Source organism: Rutilus rutilus (genome assembly GCF_951802725.1).
Source record: "Rutilus rutilus genome assembly, chromosome: 3".
Lineage (NCBI taxonomy): Eukaryota > Metazoa > Chordata > Actinopteri > Cypriniformes > Leuciscidae > Rutilus > Rutilus rutilus.
In genome coordinates, this window is record NC_140211.1 from 24776395 (window position 1) to 24800092 (window position 23698).

General features: G+C 39.2%; 1 protein-coding gene across 3 annotated transcripts; it reads right to left on the reverse strand.

Moving 5' to 3' along the window:
• Positions 1-1028: 1028 nt before the first annotated feature.
• Positions 1029-22969, reverse strand: slc6a2 (solute carrier family 6 member 2). Of its 3 annotated transcripts, none has more exons than XM_084403539.1 (15): positions 22721-22969; positions 21962-22447; positions 20440-20571; positions 19855-20092; positions 12592-12730; positions 12286-12420; positions 12052-12155; positions 7372-7496; positions 7059-7171; positions 6668-6796; positions 6097-6196; positions 4391-4491; positions 3856-4023; positions 3159-3230; positions 1029-3022 (listed from the first exon to the last, which is right to left on the reverse strand). In XM_084403539.1, exons 2-15 carry the CDS (start codon positions 22257-22259, stop codon positions 2999-3001), a joined length of 1878 nt encoding a protein of 625 aa, XP_084259665.1. In that variant the 5' UTR covers positions 22260-22447; positions 22721-22969; the 3' UTR covers positions 1029-2998. The 3 variants fall into 3 exon arrangements, with proteins under 3 accessions (XP_084259665.1, XP_084259666.1, XP_084259667.1); XM_084403540.1 differs by having other exon boundaries at positions 22642-22969; XM_084403541.1 differs by lacking the exon at positions 22721-22969 and adding an exon at positions 22607-22710.
• Between the last annotated feature and the right edge of the window lie 729 nt (positions 22970-23698).

The window sequence follows — 23698 nt, forward strand, 5'->3', positions numbered from 1 at the left end:
TGAAGCTCATACTCGAGGAAAAAACATCTACGTTTTATTTCGAGGCCCAAATGGAGCAAAAATATGCAATTTGGCGCAGCTGCTGATATTTTTATGGCGAAAAATGAAGATGACATTCTGATAGCTTGTAATGTAAATCAATGAGATCTTCAGCAGATTACTTACATAAAATGCATAATATTTGAGTCATATGACATATGACTCTCTGTGGTCATTAAAAATCCCAGGATGTCCTTCGAAAAAGAGTAGGGGTGTAACCCCGGCATCCTGGCCAAATCTGCCCCTTGGCCTCTGTGCATCATGGCCTCCTAATCATCCCCATACATTGATTGGCTTCATCACTGTCTCCTCTCCACCAGTAAGCTGGTGTGTGGTGGGCGTTCTGGCGCAATATGGCTGCCGTCGCATCATCCAAGTGGATGCTGCACATTGGTGGTGGTTGAGGAGATTCCCCCCTTCCATATGTAAAGCGCTTTGAGGTCTCAGAAAAAGCGCTATATAAATGTAACGAATTATTAATTATTATTATATGTCTTAGTAAGATTATATTTAAATTCTTAGTAATATGATCAAAGCTCTGTAGTTTTTATTAGTTCATAAAAATACGTGTGTATTGCAAAAACGAATTGTTCAAAACAGTTTAACTGACTGCATTACACTGTTCAGTGGATATTATGAGTACCACAATGGATCAGTCAATCCATCTGGCACTAACCTTCATTGAAGAGTAAAATCTTCCAGGTTATGAATTACATTGCAGGCTCAGGGGCATTGTGTGGCACACGCTCGGCCTCTGTCTAGCTGAGGTTCGGCTTACATCCGGCAAAAGACGGGTAAACAGAACACACACAAAAAGCAGAATGCTATTGAGAGACAGAAAACAGTGCTGTAAGCCTGCGCTCAGCGGGACATAACACTGTTGTAGTCTCTCATCAATATAACCAAGGGCCACAAAAAGATGAGCACTGTCAAGTGTGTGTGGTAAAAACAAAACAACAACAGGAAATGCTCCATTAAGAAGACAAAACACTTATTTTTACTTTATTTGTGTACTGGAAAGGACTTTATTGTTATAATGTGCATATTTTGACTTCTTCATATATATTTGTCACTCACAATCAATAGGACAAGTTTGTAGTTGTACACATTATTTTGTAAGCATCACTCAGAAATGCCAGAGCTGCTCCGTTTACATTCATGTGGCTATGTCACCCCCGGTTACACGGAATAATACATTTCTGAATATTTATATCTTTACCAACATCACACAGCATGATATAACAGTAGACACTTTGCTTAAAATGTTTTACATTCACATTTTATAAAGAATTTGATACATACAATATTAGATATATGACAAAAGAATATATTTTTATCTCTTTATATTTCATAATCCACATATGTTGCTTGTTTCCTACCAGAGATCATGTTTTCTGTCTCTTTTTTTTTTTTTTTGTATGCAAAATTATCCTACACAAATAAATAAAACACAAACAAACATGACGGGAGTTCATTTTGGCACTTAAAAATGTTAAAACATTGAAAACCTAAGAAACCTAATCCGTTATCTATACTCGCACGTGGACACACACACACACACACAACCCATAAAAGGCTTGAAATGTTCAAAGGGACCACTTGATAATGGGACTGTACCACAAAAGCTCAATTAATAGAATTGTCAGTGTTAATAGATTTTCAATTAAACTTTTGTCAAATCAAACACAATTCGAACTAAATGAGCTAAACCACTGCCAAGCGTATCCAAACACTAGTAAGCTTTACATGGTCAGCTGGACTTCAACAAGTCCTTAAGCTCAAAATATAATGTTCTATGTGTTTTTTGTTATATGTTTCAAAAAAGTTCTTGACATACAATAAGTTAGCTAATTGGTCCTAATGATAATTGTTGCTCTAATCCAAGGCCATAATTAAAGCTTAAAATATTGATCCAAAAAACTAAAAATCCCTTTTCCTTTATATATAAATATAACAAAAGAAGAGCTCTACTTGAGGCATATCATTGGATCTCAGTTTACTTTGAAAACTATAATTATAAATTTCCCTTGACATGGAGTTAATTGAGACTCTTTCTCAATGAGATGTTTTAGTAATAAAGAAAGTCCCGGCACTCTCTTCATGAGGATGAGAGGCTTAATGACAGGAAGTTTATGGCTAGATAAGGCACTGACACAGTGGTGTATGTCTGCTTTGTGAGGTGTGTCGAAAAGGGAAAAGATGTGCTTGAGATAATTCTAGTTGGACCCTTGATGTAAGCCAGATGTTGCAAAATCAAACCATTCTTGGGAAACAAGGTAAAATGTGAGAAACTCACAGCTGCATGCTAACATATACTGTACTGTAGCAATGACTCAGAATGATCCAAGCCTGTTATACGGCGTGAAAGATTTCCTGGAAAATCAAGGAGGTTTCCTTTTCTCAGTGTGTCACCAACAGTAAACCTTAAATCTGGGGTGTAAGTTAACCTGTCACACCCACTTATTCCATATAAACACACATTCAACTGCCCAGCCATAGAGGATAATATAGCTTCAGTGTGTTTTACATTTTCACCAACATTGACCTATAACCATCACAGAAATGCAATTCTAGAACCAAAAAATGATTTATAAAAAGAAAAACATCTTAAAATGTTTTGAAACGCACAAATTAACTTTTTGAGGTCTTTTGAGAGGTGTTCGGAATAATACATAAGGGTATGATTTAAAAAAATTAAATAAATTAGTACAGGCACAACATTTATTTTGCCCAACAATATAAAAAAGCCAAGTCAACCACTGAACACAAATGGAGCAGACTGGACAGTAACTGTACTGGATGGGAAACGCACAAAGCAATGGCTTCATTCTGTCCTTTTCTTAGGCGACACTTTTCATTCAGTAAGAGACCTTTGCAGAAACCTTTCTCTCTCACACACACCATTTCTTCTCCAGCATTAAAGTAGCATTTGAGAGGGAACTTCCACCTGACCCCTTCATCAGATGGATAACCAATGTCTGAGCTGGAAAAACAAGACAAAAAGGACAATAGAAAAAAATTAAGGATGTTTGTTTTGCAAAAGGGCTAGGCTCTCTTTGTTAAATATTGGTAAACTGTTCATTGTAAATGGTAACTTTAGCATTGTGCCCAGGTCTTACCTTGAACTGTCTGACATTACCCTCAGCCACCATGTGATGTTCATGTTCTGGAGTAATGCAGTACGCTATCCTCTGCAATGGAAGACATTCAAAGCACAAAGTGAACTAGCAGGCATAAACACACAGCAATAATGAACCACACATCTAAACAAAAACTCAATTATCTGCTTCGAAACGTATGGAAATGTGGCATTTTATTCTTCATGTGTTAGATGATCTCTGAAACCATTTAAGGTAGAAAGCCGCTTGTGGAAAATATGAGTGTGAAAGCACTGAGCCAGATGCCAGTAGCATGTTTGTGGCTTTGGGAAGTGACGCATTTACAGATGAAAATATCTCAGTTCTAGGACCACACAAAGTCATGAAGCAGATGTAAGTCAAGAACAGATTTATTGAGGACATTGAACACATGATGGGAATCAGACAAGGAATCTGCTGGAAGTTCGTGTATCCACCGTTCTTACAAGTGAGTGAAATTAAAGGGGTGTACTAATGTAAAACCTACTGTAATCTGATTTGATGAGTGTGTTTGTGTACTGTATGTGTATGTTTACGTAACTTTTAAAATTGTAAAAATGTATACAGTTTTCTGTTATGATTAGGATGTGGGTTCTATAACTTGCTGTATGCAAAAACAATAGAAGTTTATGTCCCCATTTAGATAGCTAAGTAAACATGAGTGTATGTGTTTGCTTACCTCTTTTAATGTGCCTGGCATACTAAGCAATTTGTAGATGGCGTAGATAGGTACAAACAGCATGGAGGACAAGGCTATGGACCAACCCACAATATTGGACCAGTAAGGGAAAGTATATTCATCATACTTCAGGTCGCCGGAGGTAACAATACTGGCGATCACCACAAACTGCACAGAAAATAGAAGTTAGAAAGTACAGAAACATTAAAAAGTAATTCACTATTCTGTACAAAAGAATCCAATTTTTCAGCATAAGAAAAATAAATCAAGTTATTTTTTGGTTGAAACTATTTGATTGTATATATTTGTATAGATTGTATATGAAATATTACAGACATGCACCTAAGAAATGCCAAGTTTATGTAGTATTATTCACTTTACTTGTGTAAAACCACATAATTGATGATACCACATAAAGTACAGTTTTAGGTTATCTGACAAAACTGGTTTAGAGTGTAATCTAACAGAGGGCAGAGATAGGACATTATATCCATAAAACTCACATCAGGTCTTATGTTTGTTCTTTTTCACTCACCAATAAGAATGCTGGACTGACAAACTTCCAGCAGAGCCTCCAGTAGATCCCTGGTTTGAAGCCCATCATGCGTTCAATGTCCTCACTAAATCTGTCCACGCCTAAGAGGCAAACACACAAAGAAATTAGCAGCATCTGGACATCATTTTAAGATAAAGGAATCTGAGAACTTTCTCTGAATTGTGGCTTCTCTTCTTACAATATCAATGATGATCTGAACTCTCTGTACTGTAATCTTAGACGAACTGTGTCCAAAAGTTATGTAACGTAATTTAAAGGAGATATGAGAAGCGTTCGATGTCAGGAAGCAATGTCACGGAAGGCAGTGCCGATAATCTTGACATTTTTTAATCCTGAGGCTCTGAACTATTTGTACATGTTTGCTCTGGGGGGAGTTACTGATCCTTATATTTCTGAAGTAGCCAAGGATCTTTCATGAGTTATTGTCAAAATAATATTACAGATAATGCATCTGAAAGTAAACAAACAATTAAAAAAATTCAAACATAGTAGGACTATAATAAATGTCCTCCCATTCCTTACATGGGTTGTCTGCCGCAACTAGAACTACATATGCTTTGGAATAATAATAATATACTGTATAAATACACACATTGATGAGATAAATGCTTGTGTTTCTCAATCCTGCTGGAAGATGCAAAAACTACACTCATCTGAGGGCAGACTAGGGGTGGGAGATATGGCAAAAATATCATTTTCAGGAAAATCACTATTCACGATTTTATCACGGTTTATGTAAACTTCACTTCATGAAGTTTTATGTAACAAAGTTCGGGAGGAGCATGTTCAGGTAATCATCCAATCAGCACAAGAAGAAGCCAGTATAAATAAAGCCTTCCCTCACCTCCTGTCTCATGACAAATTTCTCAGCATCCCGCCACCACCCCATCACCTCATATTCAGATGGGTCTGCTCATAGATACCTATGATCTATACATTCATAGGGGGGAGTACTCTGGGGTCGGGCCGAATTCCGAGCTCGGAGCCCTCCCCCCGGACAGCAAGCCAAATACGCATTATAATATTACATCAGATTTCATTAACATGTGAACTCGTGAAACTGTTTATGTAAACCTTCCGTGTATTTGACAGTTTAAGCGCAATAAGATGCAAAAGATAACTTAGTTTAGTACTCGCGCTGGTTGTCAGGCTTTTAGTGTGCGCTTCGGGTGTATGCACTCAGAAAAGCACGTCAGAACAGTGTGCGAATAAAACGTTTAACCGGCAAGGCTTTAAAATACATGCAAATAATAAACTTTTGTGGTTGTGAATTACTGCAAATAAACATTATAGTGGATATATTTGTCTACATATACAGCTACTTTTGTATGGTTGTCTGTAGAAAGATGCCCCCAGAATCCTAAACCAGCCATCTAGCTAAACTGCCAAAATCTAAAATGTATGATGCTGAGGAATCCCTGGGAGTAAGACTGAGAAACAGATACAGGAAGGCTATAGCACACAACACCAGTGTGCTGTGAAACAGACTGCAAACCACAATAATTTTACTAGATGTAAGAAATTATGTTATCAATTTGGGAAAACATGAATGAACATACAGATTACAGATTACATGGAAGGATCATCATTATATGGTTTATGCAACGTCCATGTAAATGTGAATTAGTTTGGGTTAGTAGTGGAAGATGGTCTATAAACATTTATGTATGTATGTATCTGCTCACCATAGAACCAAGATACTCCAATGGCCTCAATCAGCACCCCAAATAGAATGGATGTCCCTGCAGCATACTTGTCCAACAAGGTCAATACATAGATCCCTCCCTGTCATGACCGAGATACAAGACAAATGCTGCTGAATAAAGGACTTTTATTGATTAATTCATTATCATATTGTTTGCATGTAATTTTATATTGTGGATTTTACCTGCTCATGATGTAATCATATAAAATGTTTGCCTGCTCATGATGTAAATAATCATATTAAAATGTATTCACAAAAACACTATGCTAATTTCTTATTTTGACTATAAGCCAATGCATGGTGAAATCATCCACAGTGTGGCTTCAATTGATGCAATCACATGGATGACATCACTGAATCTAAAGACAATGAATAAATATTATGCAGTAAAAACAGCACAATATTTACAATCCAAATGTACAATTTAGCAAATTTGATAAATCAAATATCAACGAGTGTATTTTCATATTGTGATACAGTCTAAACACTTGGCAATTGATTAAAGCAATTGTTAGACTCAAAATTAAATGACACAGACCCAACAGACTTACATTTGTGACACACAGAAGGGCTACTAGGAATGTCCCAAATGCTGTAGCAAACGTAAATATCTTTCTATTCCTCTTGAGGATTTTGAAGTCATCTGAGAGCCCAGTGATTACTGCTTCCATGCCACCCATCTAAACAGTACATTACATAAAATAAAATGAAAATATTGTACTCTTAAAGATAGGCAATATATTTTAAAGCAACACCTTTTTAGTTATAGTATTACTTATTAATGTATTTGTATTATTTTTATTTTTTTCTATTCAATTTCATGTGAGATGGCGCTGGCAAGTAAAAAGGTGTGTTTCACAAAAATAACTCTAAGCATGCTCTTTACCATACAAATACAAAATCATCTGAACCTAGACAATAACAAGATTCATTTATACTTACAGAGCTGTCAATTCCAAGAGTCAGAAGCATAATGAAAAAGACTATTGCGAAGAATGTAGACCCAGGTAGAGTTGAAATCGCTTCTGGATAGATAATAAACACCAGTCCAGCTCCTGCACACAGATATAAACAATTGAAAACACAGATCAGCAGAAGGACACTGCACTACTCCCCCCAAAAAAGTTTGTGTAGGATCACACTCTGGTTAACCCCAAAAGAAGAAAGAGAAGTACACAGTGTAAAACTGAGAAACATGAAAAGGTTGAGCAATGCATAAAAAAGACAGGACAGTGAAGATGTGGGAGTAACAGACCCTCAGTGGCCACATCCTTTATGTTGACACCATGCTGTTCAGCCATATACCCCAGGACTGAGAAGATGGCAAACCCTGAGAAGAAACTGGTTATGCAGTTTATTGTGCTGGTCAGAAGAGCATCCCTGCAACAAAGCACAAAATGAAAGTTTACATTACACCTTAAGTCTCAAAACTGCTGAGAAGGATCTATGACATAAACACTTAAAACCCACAGTGAGCCGATCACAAAGCTGTGGTTAAACCCCATTGTGGATCCGCTGAAATCTCTATCAAGACTCATTTAGATGGTTCCTGTGCAAAGCACAAACTATGAAGTTTCAGGTTTGCCATTGTATTTTGAAACCTTGTTTCCATGTTCCCACAATGTTTGCCAGTTGCAATGACTAGACATTACAATAGCCCAATTCATAATCAAACAAAAGGTCTAAGAAGGAGTATTATAACAAATCATGTCTGATTTTAAACATTTCAAAGTGTGTGAACTAGGGTGGAATCATTTAGTGTAGTCTGTGAAGAAGCACATAAATCTGAGCAGCACATCTGCTTGCAACATTATGTCCTATTTTGAAATAACTGTAGATTTTGGGTCTTAGTAAAACATCTGTAACCTAACCCTGGAGAGCAAAAACCTGTTGGATCTGAGTTCAGCTTTATACATCAACATATTGGGATGTGAAATCAATACTGCTTACTGTAAGTCATTAACATTCTTCAGATGTATGCATTGACTAGACATCATGATTTAACACAAGCTAACCAAAGTGACTTTTAAATGAATAAATCAATTAATCTGTTTAGCCTCTTCACACTTTCAAAACACTTCATTCATGAAAGGAAATCACCTCATCCACAAGCCTTTTGTGACTAATTAAACTGTTTACCAATTTAAACTTTAACAGTTCCTGACAAATTGATTATTAATTGACAAACTTATTTACAACACCATTCTTTCATCCTTACCCAGACAATTATCACCTCTTGTAATTGTAATTTCCACCGCTGCAATAAAAACTTAAAAATGAATTAGTCTTTTGATGTAATTGAATTCAGTGCACAACCGATTGAGTGGTGAAACATCTTTTCCCTGGTGCCAGCAGACGGCCACAATAGTTGTCTCTCATGTTTGGGCATTCAGCATGCTGAGTCAGCTTTTGTGAATAGTTCATGTTCCCACTGCGGGAATATGACTATGGCCGCGTTGCCCGAGGCCGATCTAGAGTGGGCAGCGTCCACTTCCTCTTGGCGGGGGAATCCACGCCTCCCGTCCAAAGCTTGTAAGTTTTCGTCCAGTCTCACAGCGAAGGCTTACAAAGCCTGTGGAGAGGCTGCTTCCGCCCTACATGCCATGGCGCTCTTGCAGGTCCACCAGGCCCAGGCGCTCATGGACATGCACGAGGGTGGTGCTGACTCAGAGCTCCTCCGGGAGCTCCGTGCGGCAACTGACCTCGCCCTCTGGGCGACGAAAGAAACCACACGTTCCATCAGTCAGGTGATGTCCACCTTGGTGGTCCAGGAGTGCCACCTTTGGCTCAACCTGGCTGATATGAGGGACACCGATAAATTTTGTCCAGCAGTTCTCGGCCGCCCTGAAGCAGACGGAGGCAATCCGACACATCCTGCCCCGGCGGACCGCTGCTGCCACCACCCATCCGCCGGCTGCAGAGCCTTCGTCTGCTCGTCGCCGAGGTCGACCTCCAGTGGCATCCACCACTCCAGCTAAGCCCCAGCATCAGCAACCACCTAAGGCTCAGTGTGGAGCAAGCCGCAGGAAGTCGACCCTGCCCGTCCAGGCCGCTGCCAAACCAGGAGGCAAGCGCAGGTGCAGGGCACGCTGTGCTCAGGGCACTTCAGGGCAGAGCCGGTCCCTCCAGCCGATATGAAGACCGGCTTCTACAGCCCGTACTTCATTGTACCCAAGAAAAGGCAGTGGGTTACGACCAATCTTGGACCTGCGTGTCCTGAACCGGTCCCTTCACAGGCTGCCGTTCAAGATGCTTACGCAGAAACGCATTTTCAAATGCATCCGTCCCCAAGATTGGTTTGCAGCGATCGACCTAAAGGACGCATACTTCCATGTCTCGATTCTCCCTCGACACAGACCGTTCCTTCGCTTTGTGTTCGAGGGACGGGCATATCAGTACAAAGTCTTAACCTTCAGGCTGGCCCTGTTGCCCCGTGTCTTCACGAAAGTCGCGGAGGCGGCCATTGCTCTCATGTGTGAGCGTGGGGTTCGCATTCTCAACTACCTCGACGACTGGCTTATCCTGGCCCAGTCGAGAGAGCAGTTGTGCGAACACAGGGACATGGTGCTCAGTCACCTCAGCCACCAAGGGCTTCGGGTCAACTGGGAAAAGAGCAAACTCACCCCAGGGCAGAGGATCTCTTTTCTCGGTATGGAGTTGGACTCAATCAACATGACAGTGAGCCTCACCGAGGACTGTGTCCAGTCAGTGTTGAAATGCGTGAGCTCGCTCAGACGCAGGACAGCGGCACCACTGAAACTGTTTCAGAGGCTCCTGGGGCATATGGCATCTGCAGCCGCGGTAACGCCGCTCAGATTGCTTCATATGAGGCCGCTCCAACACTGTCTCCACAATCGAGTCCCGAGATAGGTGTGGCAGAGCTGCTCGTGCCAGGTCCAAGTGACCCCGTACTGTCGGCAAACTCTCAGCTTGTGGTCGGACCCTTCATTCCTGCGGGCAGGTGTTCCCCTAGAACAAGTGTCCAGGCATTCTGTGGTCACCACGGATGCCTCCACCACTGGCTGGGGGGCCACATACAACGGGCATGCAGCTTCAGGTCTGTGGACGGGGCCTCAACTGCATTGGCACATCAACTGCCTCGAGTTGTTAGCAGTACATCTTGCGCTGGGCCGCTTCAAAATGCTGCAACTAGGCAAGCATGTGCTGGTCAACCGCCAGGGTGGTCTATGCTCCCGTCACATGTCACAACTCGCCTGCCATCTCCTCCTCTGGAGTCAGAAGCATCTGAGGTCGCTTCATGCCGTTTACATTCCGGGCCTGCTCAACGAGCTCTCACGGCAGCAGGTGCTACCAGGAGAATGGCGACTCCACCCCCAGGTGGTCCAGCTGATTTGGAGGCGCTTCGGGACCGCACAGATAGATCTGTTCGCAAAGTCAGGGAGGACGAGGAGCAGGTCTTGCTTGTTGCGCCGTATTGGCCCACCCGGACCTGGTTCCCGGAACTAGTGCTCCTCGCGACAGCCCCTCCCTGGCCCATTCCTCTGAAAGAGGACCTGCTCTCTCAGAGACGGGGCACCCTATGGCACCCGCGTCCAGACCTCTGGAAACTCCATGTCTGGTCCCTGGCCGGGACGTGGAGGTTCTAGGTGACCTACCCCAAGCGGTAGTTGACACCATCACTTCCTCTAGAGCCCCCTCACGTCAACCAGCCGGTAACACCGAAGTTCCCCCTCTAGTGTCGGCTTGCTGCGCCACTCCCTTCCACATGGAACGGATACATGCGCTTTTTGCTCCAGTCGAGTTCCCCACTCAGGCGAACCCTGTAGAGTTCCTCCGCACCCCTTCGGCAGTCAGACGTTGCGGAGCGTCCGACACCAGGCCTAGTGCTCGTATGCTTGTGTAACTTGTGCTAGGCTGGGTTCCATATGTGGTGATCCCTGCGGCGATCCCATATGCGTATTCTTCCACGATCAGCTCCCTGCGGTGAGCCCGTGTCTTTCCCTTGGCAGAGTCCGCTCTGCCGTCACTGTCCGGTGTAGCCTCCCCCTTCCCAGGCTGGAGCCACCCCAGTGACATTCCATATGTTGCACTGCCCCTAACCGGCCAGTCCATGTGTTTTCTCCACATGGTACCTCCCTTCGGGCAGCGTCCCTCTCCCCTGGAAAGGCACGCTTTCCCAGTGTTATCCAAGAGTTCCACTGTGTGGGGTATAACGGAACAACAGTTTGAACTCCCTCTACGCAGGCCTTCCGCCCCAGTTAGTTGGGGGTCTGAGAGTCTTGCGTAGGGTGCTGGATGTGGCAGCAACTGTGGCATTTTCCAAGGGATCATAATTACGTCGTCACGTCGACGTTACGTTGAACGTGAGTGACTGAAAGGGAACGTCTCGGTTATTAATGTAACCCTCGTTCCCATAGGAGGGAACGGGAGACGCAACGTCCCGTCGCCACCGTTGCTGACCATCGCTGTACGGCCGTCACTATCTCGGCTCCTCAGCAGAAAACAATGTGTTCGTGCGCCCGCTTCCTGTTTATACCAGCACTGCGGGGCGGGGCGCGTGACACAATTCACGCACGCCAACAGTCATTGGCTCGTTCTGTAGACACTCGAAGATGATAGGGCTCCTTGAAGTGATCCCAATTACGTCGTCACGTCGACGTTACATCTCCCGTTCCCTCCTTCAGGGAACGAGGGTTATATTAGTAACCGAGACGTTTCCATGAGAACTTCAACCCATAAGCAAGCAAAGCCAGAGCTTCACAGTCTCAGTGGGCTACCATTGTTGGGCTGCAGAGTGGAATGGACATGGGCTAACAGATCAAGCAATAAATCAACATAAGCCTTTATGTAAGAATATTTTGCTTACATTGGAACCTGTTTTTAGCAACCACTAAGAAAGAATTGGAAAATTCTGTAATTCTGAAGAGAAGTTATTTTTAGAGAACTTACCACTTGAATTAAAGACTTGTCATACCTGTAGCAGTTATTGTCGAATTTATTGTAGCTAGCGAAGGCAATAAGGACTCCAAACCCAGCTCCTAAAGAATAGAAAATCTGAGTAGCTGCATCAATCCATACCTGCAGCAAACAAAAATGAGTGACAATCCATCTAAGAGAAGTATGTCGTTGTGACAATTTTTTTGAGGTCCATGATATATATCTGGAATTAGTTCATCAAATAAGTTGAGCCCTATTGGTATAAACTTACTTGAGGGTTGTTGAGCTTCTTTAGGTCAATGTGGAGATATGCCCTAATTCCATTCATTGCACCAGGGAGAGTTATGCCTCGAATCAGCAACACCAACAACACTATGTAGGGCATAGTAGCTGTAATATACACCACCTAAACACACACAAATAAAGCTCTGTCCATTTTTGCCCATTGATTTAAGATCACTTTACAATGAACAGTGATATATAAATTGAAAATGTTATTATTAAATAGAGAGAGAAAAGTATTAGACACATGACTGACAGGAACAGACAAAATCAAGCTATAATCTCTTTTTTATACCTTTCCAGAGGATTTGACTCCCTTCCACAGGCTGAAGTAGAGGATAAAGACGACCACAATAAGGCAGAGGCAAAGCTCCCAGCGAGGAGGACCCAGGTCATTGATGCCTTTACTCTCATGAATGTGCAGCACTCCCCGTCTGGAGGATAAGAAATGGTATGGAAAATGGAAAAGTACTGTCCTAATTTTATATTTTGCAATACATGCATTTTTACTGTATATGGCATAATTTTTTTTTTAACATTTTAAATAAAAAAATATTTTGGAATAATATAACATTCTTTCTAGAGAAATGTAGTGTTGTGTGCCTTGTTCATAGGCTCTCCAGTAGTAAAGGAAGTGTCCACAATTCACAATCCCTTTGAATCCTTTTGATTGTTTTCCTCATCAAATTATGGATAAATCTTATCAATGTATCTCCAACAAATAAAACATCCATTATTTGAACGTGCTCTATTTCAAGTCATGCTCCAAGAGAATAGCGTAAAAATATTAATCTTCACACAAAAATTGGTTTAGAAAATATACTGTACAGGTCCAATTGTGTAAGTAACGCCCTCCACACAGGGATGTGGGGGGCCTCACTCAGTTACAAACCACTGAAATTCTGGGAGGATGTAGGAGTAGCTTGTCACTTGATACTTATGATACTTGGAAAAGGTTTTTTTTAAGTATCCCTGTTGAATGTATCAAATAGAAAGGTATGTTCTCCCAAGTCAATGTATGATAAAACCTTGTCCTGATAACTGAATAACCTATAAAGAATATACAACTACAAAGAATTTAGTCCACGTCAACTCTGTCTAGGGAACTATCTTGTTTTTATAGCACATTCCTACACCCTTTTATGTGCTTTATGTTATGCTTAAGTTTCCTCAAGACAGTCCTCTCTGTCCTGATGTTTATTTTATACTAACATCAACCTAATCTTCACATAAGTTTTTATAGATTTGATGAAAAACATGATTTAGCCAAATTAGGAGATTTTCAATTATATTATATAAAAAAAATTGGCTCTCACTAGAGCAACAATGATATCTGTAGCACTGGATCCAAATGCAGTGTCTGAAATTATATAATATAGAAGGAATAGATAAACAGAATTAAGCTCATCAAACAATACACCTGTGAGACCTGACAAAGAACACTGTAAACGCAAAGGCTTACAGTATATACACAAGGGCTAATTGGTAACAAGACACAGGTAAGAACAATCAGGGAATAACAAGAGGAGACAAGAAACCAGGTAAAACTACAAACTAAACGTCCACACAACAATAACACTCAGACATACAACCATTACAATTAATATAACTAGACTAGTTCAAACACACGCATTTTCAGTCTGTCACACACTGTGTTGCGTCAAACGTTTCAAAAGTTTTCCCAGATCGTAAATTACCCATACACCCCTTTTTCCCTCAGGTTCTACCTATCCTAGAGGGATGACCTATTTTTCTAACATTTTTATGGCTGCATAAATAAAAAATAATATTAAAAATGAATATTGTTGCTGGTTTCCAGAAAGAATATCTGGATACACCCTATAAAAAGAGTCTCTGTAGGATGTGATCTGAATGATTCCTGTGCTGCGCCTCCCAGTGAGGTTCAAAGAGGAGAAACAGTACAGGCCATTGTTCTTATATTATAAACAAACCCCTATAGCACTGCCAGAACATTTCTGTAGCTATTTCCTTCTGAAAGAGGTATCTTGTCAAGGAAAAATATATTCTGCTCTGTTTGAATACACTTTCTTTATGATTTCCAACTTTAGTAGCCATGATGAGAATGGAAGCAGACTTGATCCATCTCTATTTTACCTTTAAAACTAGCCTTAGAACAGTTGTCAAGTGGCAAAGTTGTCTTTAAGAGCAACACTTTAAACTTTAAGTTTAATTTGGTCATGCATTGGAAATAAGGGGATAAACATAAGTGTGATGTCTACAGAAACACAGATGACGAAGATGACGAGTTAATGAGGAAAAGGAAAGCCAGACAAACCCTCAAGGCTCGTTTGTAAATGGATATTTCAAAATAGTAAAGCAGCTGCTGATATTTATCTTTGAAAGGTGTGACATCATCTTGCAAGTTGCAACACAAGATTTCTTTTTCAAATCACCTAATGATGCACAGACATCAATACTCGACATACAAAACACAACAATGTGACACTCAACAAATAATAATAATAAAATCAATTCTGAACATTACAAGATAAACTAACAACACAAACTGCTAAAAGTGAAACAAAAATAAGTTCAGCAGCACAGATAAAACCAACAAGAATCCAGAAACTACACAGCATAATCTATTCATGCCACACTGCTTGCTGGATACCTTCAGAGTACATATGCACTGTAGAAATACAGTATGATGTTCCAAGAGTCCAGTTAGATACAAGAGAAGTCCTACTGTGAAAGTCAATTATTAAATGCAATTATTAACCTGGAATATACTATAATTTCACAGTCACACTAAAAAGTTTAAGTATATAACAAACATTGCATGTGACATCAGTGTATATAAATAACTTTTCATTAAGCACAAGCAAAAAAAAAAAAACTGTAATAAGGCTAAATCATCATGGTCACCTTTTGTTCATTCTTTGACCCTGGACTTTCGTATGAACTTTTAAGCTGCCTTTTAAAGGATCCCATGATTTGTTATTTATAGCAAATGACAATGACAAATCATTGTGTTATACTATGACAAAAATCAACTGTCATAATTTAGTCCAAGGCACACACAAACAGAAAAACCGTCCTGAATAATCTTCCACACTTCAATGACAGACCACTTTTTTTTATTTTGTGGCAGCAGATCTGCAGCTTCAAATCAGTTTGTGTGACAGCGGTTTGGTCAGACGCAGGACAGATGTGTACCTCCCCTAATTGAATAATTACATTAGATTGTTGAGTATCTTGGCAAGCGTTCCCTCTAGAGCTCTTCATTCATCTGATGTCCTGTCCTTGCCAAGCTACATCCAAACACCTATGATTTCAACATATCCTTCAACATGTACTCTAAGCCAGAAAATGGCCACAGATGAGATTTCTGATGGCATGTGGGGTCTCATCACAGCTTGCTTAACTCGAGCAAATTATATTTGTTTTCATAACAGGCAACAGAATGTCCTAAGATGTGCTTGTGAAACTGCACATTCATTGTGGTTATGGACCCCTCGGGCTGACACGAGTTCAGGGCAGTTTATATTTTTTTTTGATTTATTTTTATTTTTGTAATTAATTAAATCAAGCATTGCAAATAAATAGCATTTTTGAGACAATAACCTTCAAATCACATGTATACGAGTATTTACTGAAACTCAACCCCATGGCATTTGTTTAAAATAAAAAAATAAAAAAATCAAACAAGCACATTATAATGAACCTATATTCCAAAAGTTCATTATTATGAGCTTGCTTATTATTTTATTTATTTTTACTGATTCTTATTTAAAGGCAGAATAAGTATTTTACAAATCTCTGTCTTGCCTTTCCAAATGATTATATGTTTTCCTCAAAATCCACTATTTCTGTCTTCATGACCTCAGTCAGGTGTTAAATCTGACACTGTGTGTGTGATAAGACAGGATTTCAGTAATGACGTAATAATTAGATTTAGGACACCCGCCGTGTAAAACAATACAATGGAGCAGTAACGGTTCATTACTCTCAACAAACAGTGATTGACTCGAACATGTCAAGATCGGCAGAGACAGCATAGTGAAAGGATATGTGGGTGGCGCACAAGATGATGAAATTCGCTTTGTTGAGCTTGTCATATTTTGCTTTTGTCTGGTTGTCGGTTGTTTTAGAAAGATGTGTAGCATGAGGGTTTGTGTAAGACCAATGAATTTGACTGGGTTTTATCTGGGGTGTCCAGATTTATAGCTACTGGTTCAACAGCTTTTTCTGTGATTGGTTTGTAGCTATTCTGAGCAAAACACTGCTTAATCTAATATTTAGTGTATGGGACACCTGCTGAGCATGTGAGTCTGCTGTATGTGTGACGGTAATGAATATTCTCTAGTGCCCTGTGTGCTGTACCATGATGGCAGGATTACTGGTGGCCGAAAACTATTATAATGGAGCGGCATGAGGGGGAAGAGTGGAGGAAATGACAGCTTTCCACATCCCCTCACATACACAAGACAGCTGGGGAAATGACACTTCAAAGCACTGCTGGGTGGGAAACCAGTCCAAAAGAGGGTAAGAGCACAGGAGAGCGAGAAAGTGAGAAAACAGCTAAACAGACTGAGAACAAGACAAGCAGTAAGTACAAGAAGTGGCAGATCACCAGGAAAGACAGGAAAATAAGTAGAAGAAACAAGGAAGAAACAAGTTGAGGGTTGGAAGAATTACAATATATAATATTATATATTAATATATAATCATTTAAAATGAATAAATGTTTGCTTTAGCTATAGTTTTTGTCTGTATTTGGAGCTGAAACATCTATATTTCTGTGTATTATACTTTGAAAGATAATTGGTAACAATTTATTTTAGTGTCTGTCACACACATTACATGTAGTTACTATAGTAATTACTATAAATTACATGCAACTAACCTAAACCACACCCTAACCCTAACCCTACAGTACTTAGTATTTAAATGTATAATTACATCATAAAATAAAGTGTAACCTAATTTTCACACTTAATGTGCATCAGAAACAGTCTACCAGTGATGTTAGACTCTTTAAGAATTTCTGAATATACAAATATGCATCATATTTAAGCAATAAATTGAAGGAATGAACACACAGTGACCCTCACTAGAATCTGATGACATGTCTATGATTTTGTGCGAGTGATGTGGGTTCTTCATTGTTCCATGCATTCTTCTGGTTTCCCCAACACGACGAGCCAAATTTTCCCTTAGACACGGAAAAGGACTGCTTTTCTTTGAAGTGCAAGTGCCTGCCTTTCTTTCAGTCTACATCAAGAGTGTTATAGCCCTTTACACGTCATAGATTGTAGACAGGAATTTCAGAGTTTCAAGAGCTGCATAAAAGTTTCAGTGATACTGACCTAATTTTGAGCACTTTTAGGCAATAGTTTTCACATCCGATCAGACAATCATCGTGCCTGTGTTCTACTCATGAGCAGCAGCAGGGTTTAATATACCTGGATGATTTAAAGGAATTGTTTACCCCAAAATGAAAATTCAGTCATCATTTACTCACCCTCATGTCGATTTAAATCTATATGACTTTCTTTCCTCTGCGGAATGACAAAAGAAGATATTATTAAGATCTTTGGTAACCAAACAGCTTTGGTGAACATTGACGTCCATTCTATAATCTATTAAAATCTCTTATGTTATAAGAAACAAAGTCATACAGGTTTGTAATGAGAGTGAGTAAATTATGACAATTTGCATTTGTAGTTGAACTTTCCATCTAAAGATGAAAGATCTCATGAATGCTCATTTTCCAGATTTTTTACCTCAGAGGCTTTCTAAGTTGAAATAATTCTGAAATGTGGCAATATTACTGAATAAATGCAGACTGAAAACATTTTTCTTTGCATTCCTCCGTGTTCACTAAAGCAACAAACTTATCCAAATGGCTGCCCTCTGATACATATGCATCTCATGTCTGAGGAAAAGTTTTGTAGCTTCACAAACAACTACTTGAAAATTTTCCTTCAGCAAGGATAATAATTCTCATCTAGCCACAAAATTATGATAGCTGCTAGAATGGCTGGAAATCAACCTGTCTTCTAATAGTAAACCTCACCGGTTTAGTCTCTTTCATAGCTGACTCCTCATTCAACTACGTAGTAGAAGGGCCAGATTTATGCATTCTAGGCACATGGCTATGTGGAGATATAATTTTTTTTTATAATTATTTCACTCTAATGCTAAAACTCTATAAGACAACATCTATTCTAGATCATTTTAAATATCGGGCAGAAACCTTCTATCTCCATCTTTTTTTTTCTTTTTTTTTTGCCTAAATCATTACTATTGGTAATGTCACATTTTACATCTGTCTGTGGATTTTGAAAATATTTAATTTAGTGAAACTATTAAAAAGAGCTTCAGACTAAACCTCGTATCCCCTTGAATTCTCAAACTGTCAGTGAAACCACATAACTCCACCCCGCCACTATCGTGAATGCAGTGCTGCACGCAGTTTGAACCGTCTCTGCTTGTTTGCAATGCAAGGGTAAATAAAGAACTGATTCTTTGAATAAGTACATAGTTTTCTTTACTCAAGAAACACTATATATATATATATATGTATATGTATATATATAATATATTTTATAAATTATTAAGTTGTAAGTTGATGAAAACGTAATGCGATGCTCTTACTGCCTCAGGTGCGGCAGTTCTAATGATGGACAAAACATTTGCTGGTCAGAAACTTTGAAACTCTTTGAGACTTTGAAACATTTAAGCTTGATTTTGGTAAAATGTTTATAATATAATAACACATGCAAGTGTTTGACTAAATATAAAGCCACAATATCAACTTTTAATACAGTGACCCAAAATGTATTTTGCCTATGTATGCCACAATTTGAGGTAAATCAGGCCCTGACTAGCAGTAATAATTAATTACAGCCCAAAACCCTTCAACACAGCCTGACAGAGACAGAGACACAGGCACAGCACAGGTTTGAAATGTGTTTTTCATCTTTTCCTGTCCGATCTAAAAGATATCATCCATATTTATTAGCCAATAGATTGGCTACGCAGCCAATACTGTGCATATGTGCCATGCTTGTGTCAGCCCTGCAAAACATTACATGCTTAACGGAATGAAAGAATGGATAGAAAATAAATCCCGAACAGAGATAGGTGAGTTATAGCTCCATTACAAGCTTTATCAGCAAGACTCCATAGGAAGCGGCAAGCAACTGGTACAACATGACAAATTGGAATGATGTCAGAAAACATCACAGATATTGTGAAACATAAGGAAACACCTGACTAGTGAAACAGGTATATCACTCATAACTGATTTTGTTAGTGGATATGTTTCATGTACTTGTTTAAATGTGTTTGGAACACCTGACAAAATAAAATAAAAGAGTTTGTTTAATAAGCATGGTACTTGTACTTTTGAACAAATCTCAAGCTAACTGCTGTCGTTTAAATAGTGAGCCTATCACCTGAATTCTTTTAACTGACATTGCTTCACACCTAAAACTTTGTTTGCTTTCATGTTACTGTAAATACGCTTGTGCAATAATACACAACTCAATTACAACTGCAAAGCTACAGAGCAAAAGATTTTTGGACTCACTCGTAGAACTCTGCAGCCGGTGTGTTCTTGTACTTGGCATAGGAGGTTCCATTACCCAAGAAGGTGCCATTGATGAGATTTGGAACTGTGCAGTTGGGGCTGTTCCACGAGTTATTACAATTGAGCCAGGGCAGCTCAGTCGTCAATGAAGCAAATAAGTAATACAGAGACCAGGCTATGATGACGTTGTAGTAAAAGCCCACATACAATGCAATGACGATCACAGTGTAGCCCACGCCTGAGGAGGAAAGTCACAAATATTTTGTTAGTATATGGGCAAAAGTTTTGGTTTATCTGTTTGCTTTAATACATTAAGTTGAAAGTGTTTGCAATGACTTCAAAGTCACATCAGAGCCACTGCATAACCTAGTTCACTGCCCCAACAAACACAGTTGTTGGTTTTTGTTGGATCAGTGATTTGTGTTCGCCAGGTCAGTGTGAAAATGAAACATCCAAAAAGCTATTTTAGAACATTTGTTTTGCCGTTCATTGGGTAGTGAACTAGCTATGTGTGTTGCAACTCAGTGTTTTGAGACCATGGTACATTTCATCTCAACATCTTTTGTTTACAAATTTTCAATGTACCTTTAAATACAGGGCAGATCTTCCAAACAGTGGCTGCTCCCTCTCTGTTATACTGGCCCAGGGCAAGTTCCATGTAAAACAGAGGCATCCCAGCAATAAACAGGAACAGAATGTATGGGATCAAAAAGGCACCTGGGGGACACATTATTGAATTTTACATTTGATCACTGACAGAATTCTACAGATGGCCAAAGAATAAATGACAAATGAACAATAGACATTTGTCATTGTAGCTGCTAATGTAGTGAATGGTCAATCTACAATGGATTTAGAGCCAGTTTGATATAATCAGTCGTTAACTCTGACTTTGCGTAGTTTGCATTATAATATATTCAGATGGGAAAAATGAGTCATGGTGTAGCCATTACATTAGAGGTGAATTACAATGTCACATGTTACCTTCCCATGAAACTGTCTGAACCCTGACCCATGATGTTTTCAAAATCCGAGATGTTAGCAATCTACCCTGCTCTATTTGTCTTTGCTGAAGCCGGTTTCAATATTCTAGTTTTAATATTATAATTGGTGCTTCGTTTATCACGCACAAGGAAATATTTTGATTATTTTACTATAAGGCCAGTGATTGTCATGATGCATTTAAATGAATGCACTTTTGCAAAAGTCTCAAAACTTACCTACATGCCTAAAGAGTGAGAAAATATATTTAGTTACTCATAAATTATAAAAGATAACAAAACTGTTAAACAATAGCCCACTAGTAGTTAATGAGTTTGCTGACACTGACATCTAGTTCCAGCACAAAGTGCTGGCAGGATGTTCAGAGAAACAACTGGTTCATAATCTTGAATGATTTGAGTCATAATGATCATGACATAAAAAAAATTTCAAGTACCTCTTGTGCCAAGCAAGTTTTTTTAATGTCTAAACAACAAACACTAAAAAAACTCAATAAAGGTTACATTTACAGTAAAACCTGGCAGCTGTAGTTAACCTCACCTTAAAAATTCAGAGATGCTGTTACAAGCATTCTAGGACGATATCTCGGCGACTGCATATGTAACAGTTATTGATGTGTCATTAAATTATATTATGTTGATATACCAACCTAACATACCTTATAGTTTAAAAGTATATGTAGGCTATTGCTTTGTTAAATACAATAAAAATATATAAAAGATATTCTCCATGAATTATAGGGTAATTCATACTTATTCTGAAAATGTAAAAACTTGAATCTTTTAAAAAACATGTTAAGACAACAGTTAACAAATGGACAGATTTGACTAGCATTTTAATAGCATTTTTCATTTATTTTAAGATCCTCTTACTCATCAGAACAGCAATACATTTATTTAACTCAAATCTTTTTCTGAAACACAGGATGTGTTTTAGAAACAGTTTGACACACAGTGTGTCTGTTATACAAATATGCAATTCAAATGAATTTCAAAGGCAATAGCTAAGAGTTTGTAAGCTGATTTTTTTTTACGTATAACGCATAATAATTAGCCAGTATGTAAAAGCAAAGTAAAGGGTGACCCTCAAAATAAATAAATCTTACCTCCTCCATTTTTGTAACACAGGTAGGGGAACCTCCAGACATTGGCCAGGTCCACAGCAAAGCCTATGACAGAGAGTAGAAAGTCCAGTTTCTTGCCCCATGTCTCCCTTTCCACATCCTCACCAGAGCCGGGGGTGCAGCCGTGGGAGCTCGGAGAGGCCACGACAGAGGAGTTCGTGTACTGGACCCCGTTCTGCTCCTTCACCAGGATCAGCTCCACTTCCTTTTTCTCCACGTTAAACTGTTTCAACGGGGCCACCGAGGACAGTTTGTGCTCAGGCAGGACTTGGATGTTCATCTTTGCGCCCTGGCGCTCTCGTGGCCCCGAGGATGTGGAGCAAGTGAGATGCGTGCCGCTCGCACTGACGATGATGATGATGATGCTGATGATGCTGCTGCTGCTGAGGATGATGATGATGATTAGTAGGAAACGCTACAGCAGTTGCTCTCCCGGTGAGGTAGAGATTCTTGCCCAGCTTTCACCAGCTGAAAGAGAGGAGAAATCAAAGTTCACTGTTACTGTGAGACATTAAAGCATTCCATGCACTATCAACACTGTTAAACAACCGAGCACGCAAAACGATTTACAATCAATGAATGTTCGAAAGCGTTGTGTCACGGTTAACGAAGAAAATAAAACTTTACAGTGACAATCATTCGACATTTCCTGTTGGACGCACCACACTTCATGGAATAACTGTATATGTCTGCATAAAGTGTCTCTTGTGGAGTCTGGAATACTTAAAGATGACTCTGTACTTGTCAACATGAGGGGGTCCCTCCATGATCCGTCTCTCTTGCTTGGTCCAGAAAATAAGAGACTGCTGCCTGCTTCTCATGGAAGTTTTTACTCTCCCCTCCCTTCCAGTTGGAGGCTAAAAATTGCGATCATTTAAACAAACATCCAGTTTTTCCACACGTGATATTTTCTGTATGATCATCATCGCCGTCGTCAAATTGTTAGTATTTGTGAAGCTTCCCCTCCACCCCCGAATGCCACACTCATCTACAGACATGCGGTGCGCCACCGCTGGACTTAAAAAATAAGCACCTTGCGAGAATTTTTTTTTTCTTTTTTTCTTTTTTTTTTTTCTTCTTCTATATAGTCTTCTATAAGAGTTTGAAAACATTTCCTCCAGGAATAGACTTTTGTCCTCTGTATTGGACATTATATTTTAGTGAATTTCTCTGACATCATGTCACAATTTTTTTTAGTGATACCAAATGTATGGAAAATTATAATATTTTGTAATTATCATTTAAATGACTAATTTTCTAATTGTTTTTCATTAAGCAACATCTCAGGAAAATGTTATGGGGTTTCTAATCAAAATATGACTTTCTGTTACAAAACAGGGCATTGATTACATGTCCACTGTAGAAGACTTACAGGACTTACATGTTTATCAGGCATTTTGGGAGACACAACAAGTGAATAGGTAAAGAAATGATATATCAATATTCCTATGAAATATTAGATATTATTATACGAAAATGTTGCCAATTATTACTCCTATTATTACACATCTTATTTTATTACATGTTGCCCCAAGAACACATTAATATGCAAATTAGATACAATGTATAGAGACATTGTATTGAATGGGACTTCCCATATGGCCATTTTACCCACATATAAAGTGAAATGGTAAATCAATGAATTCTGTTATATAACAGTTGAGAATTATCTTTATACAAAGTTTATGTATTACATATTTCAATGTAATGTAATGAAAA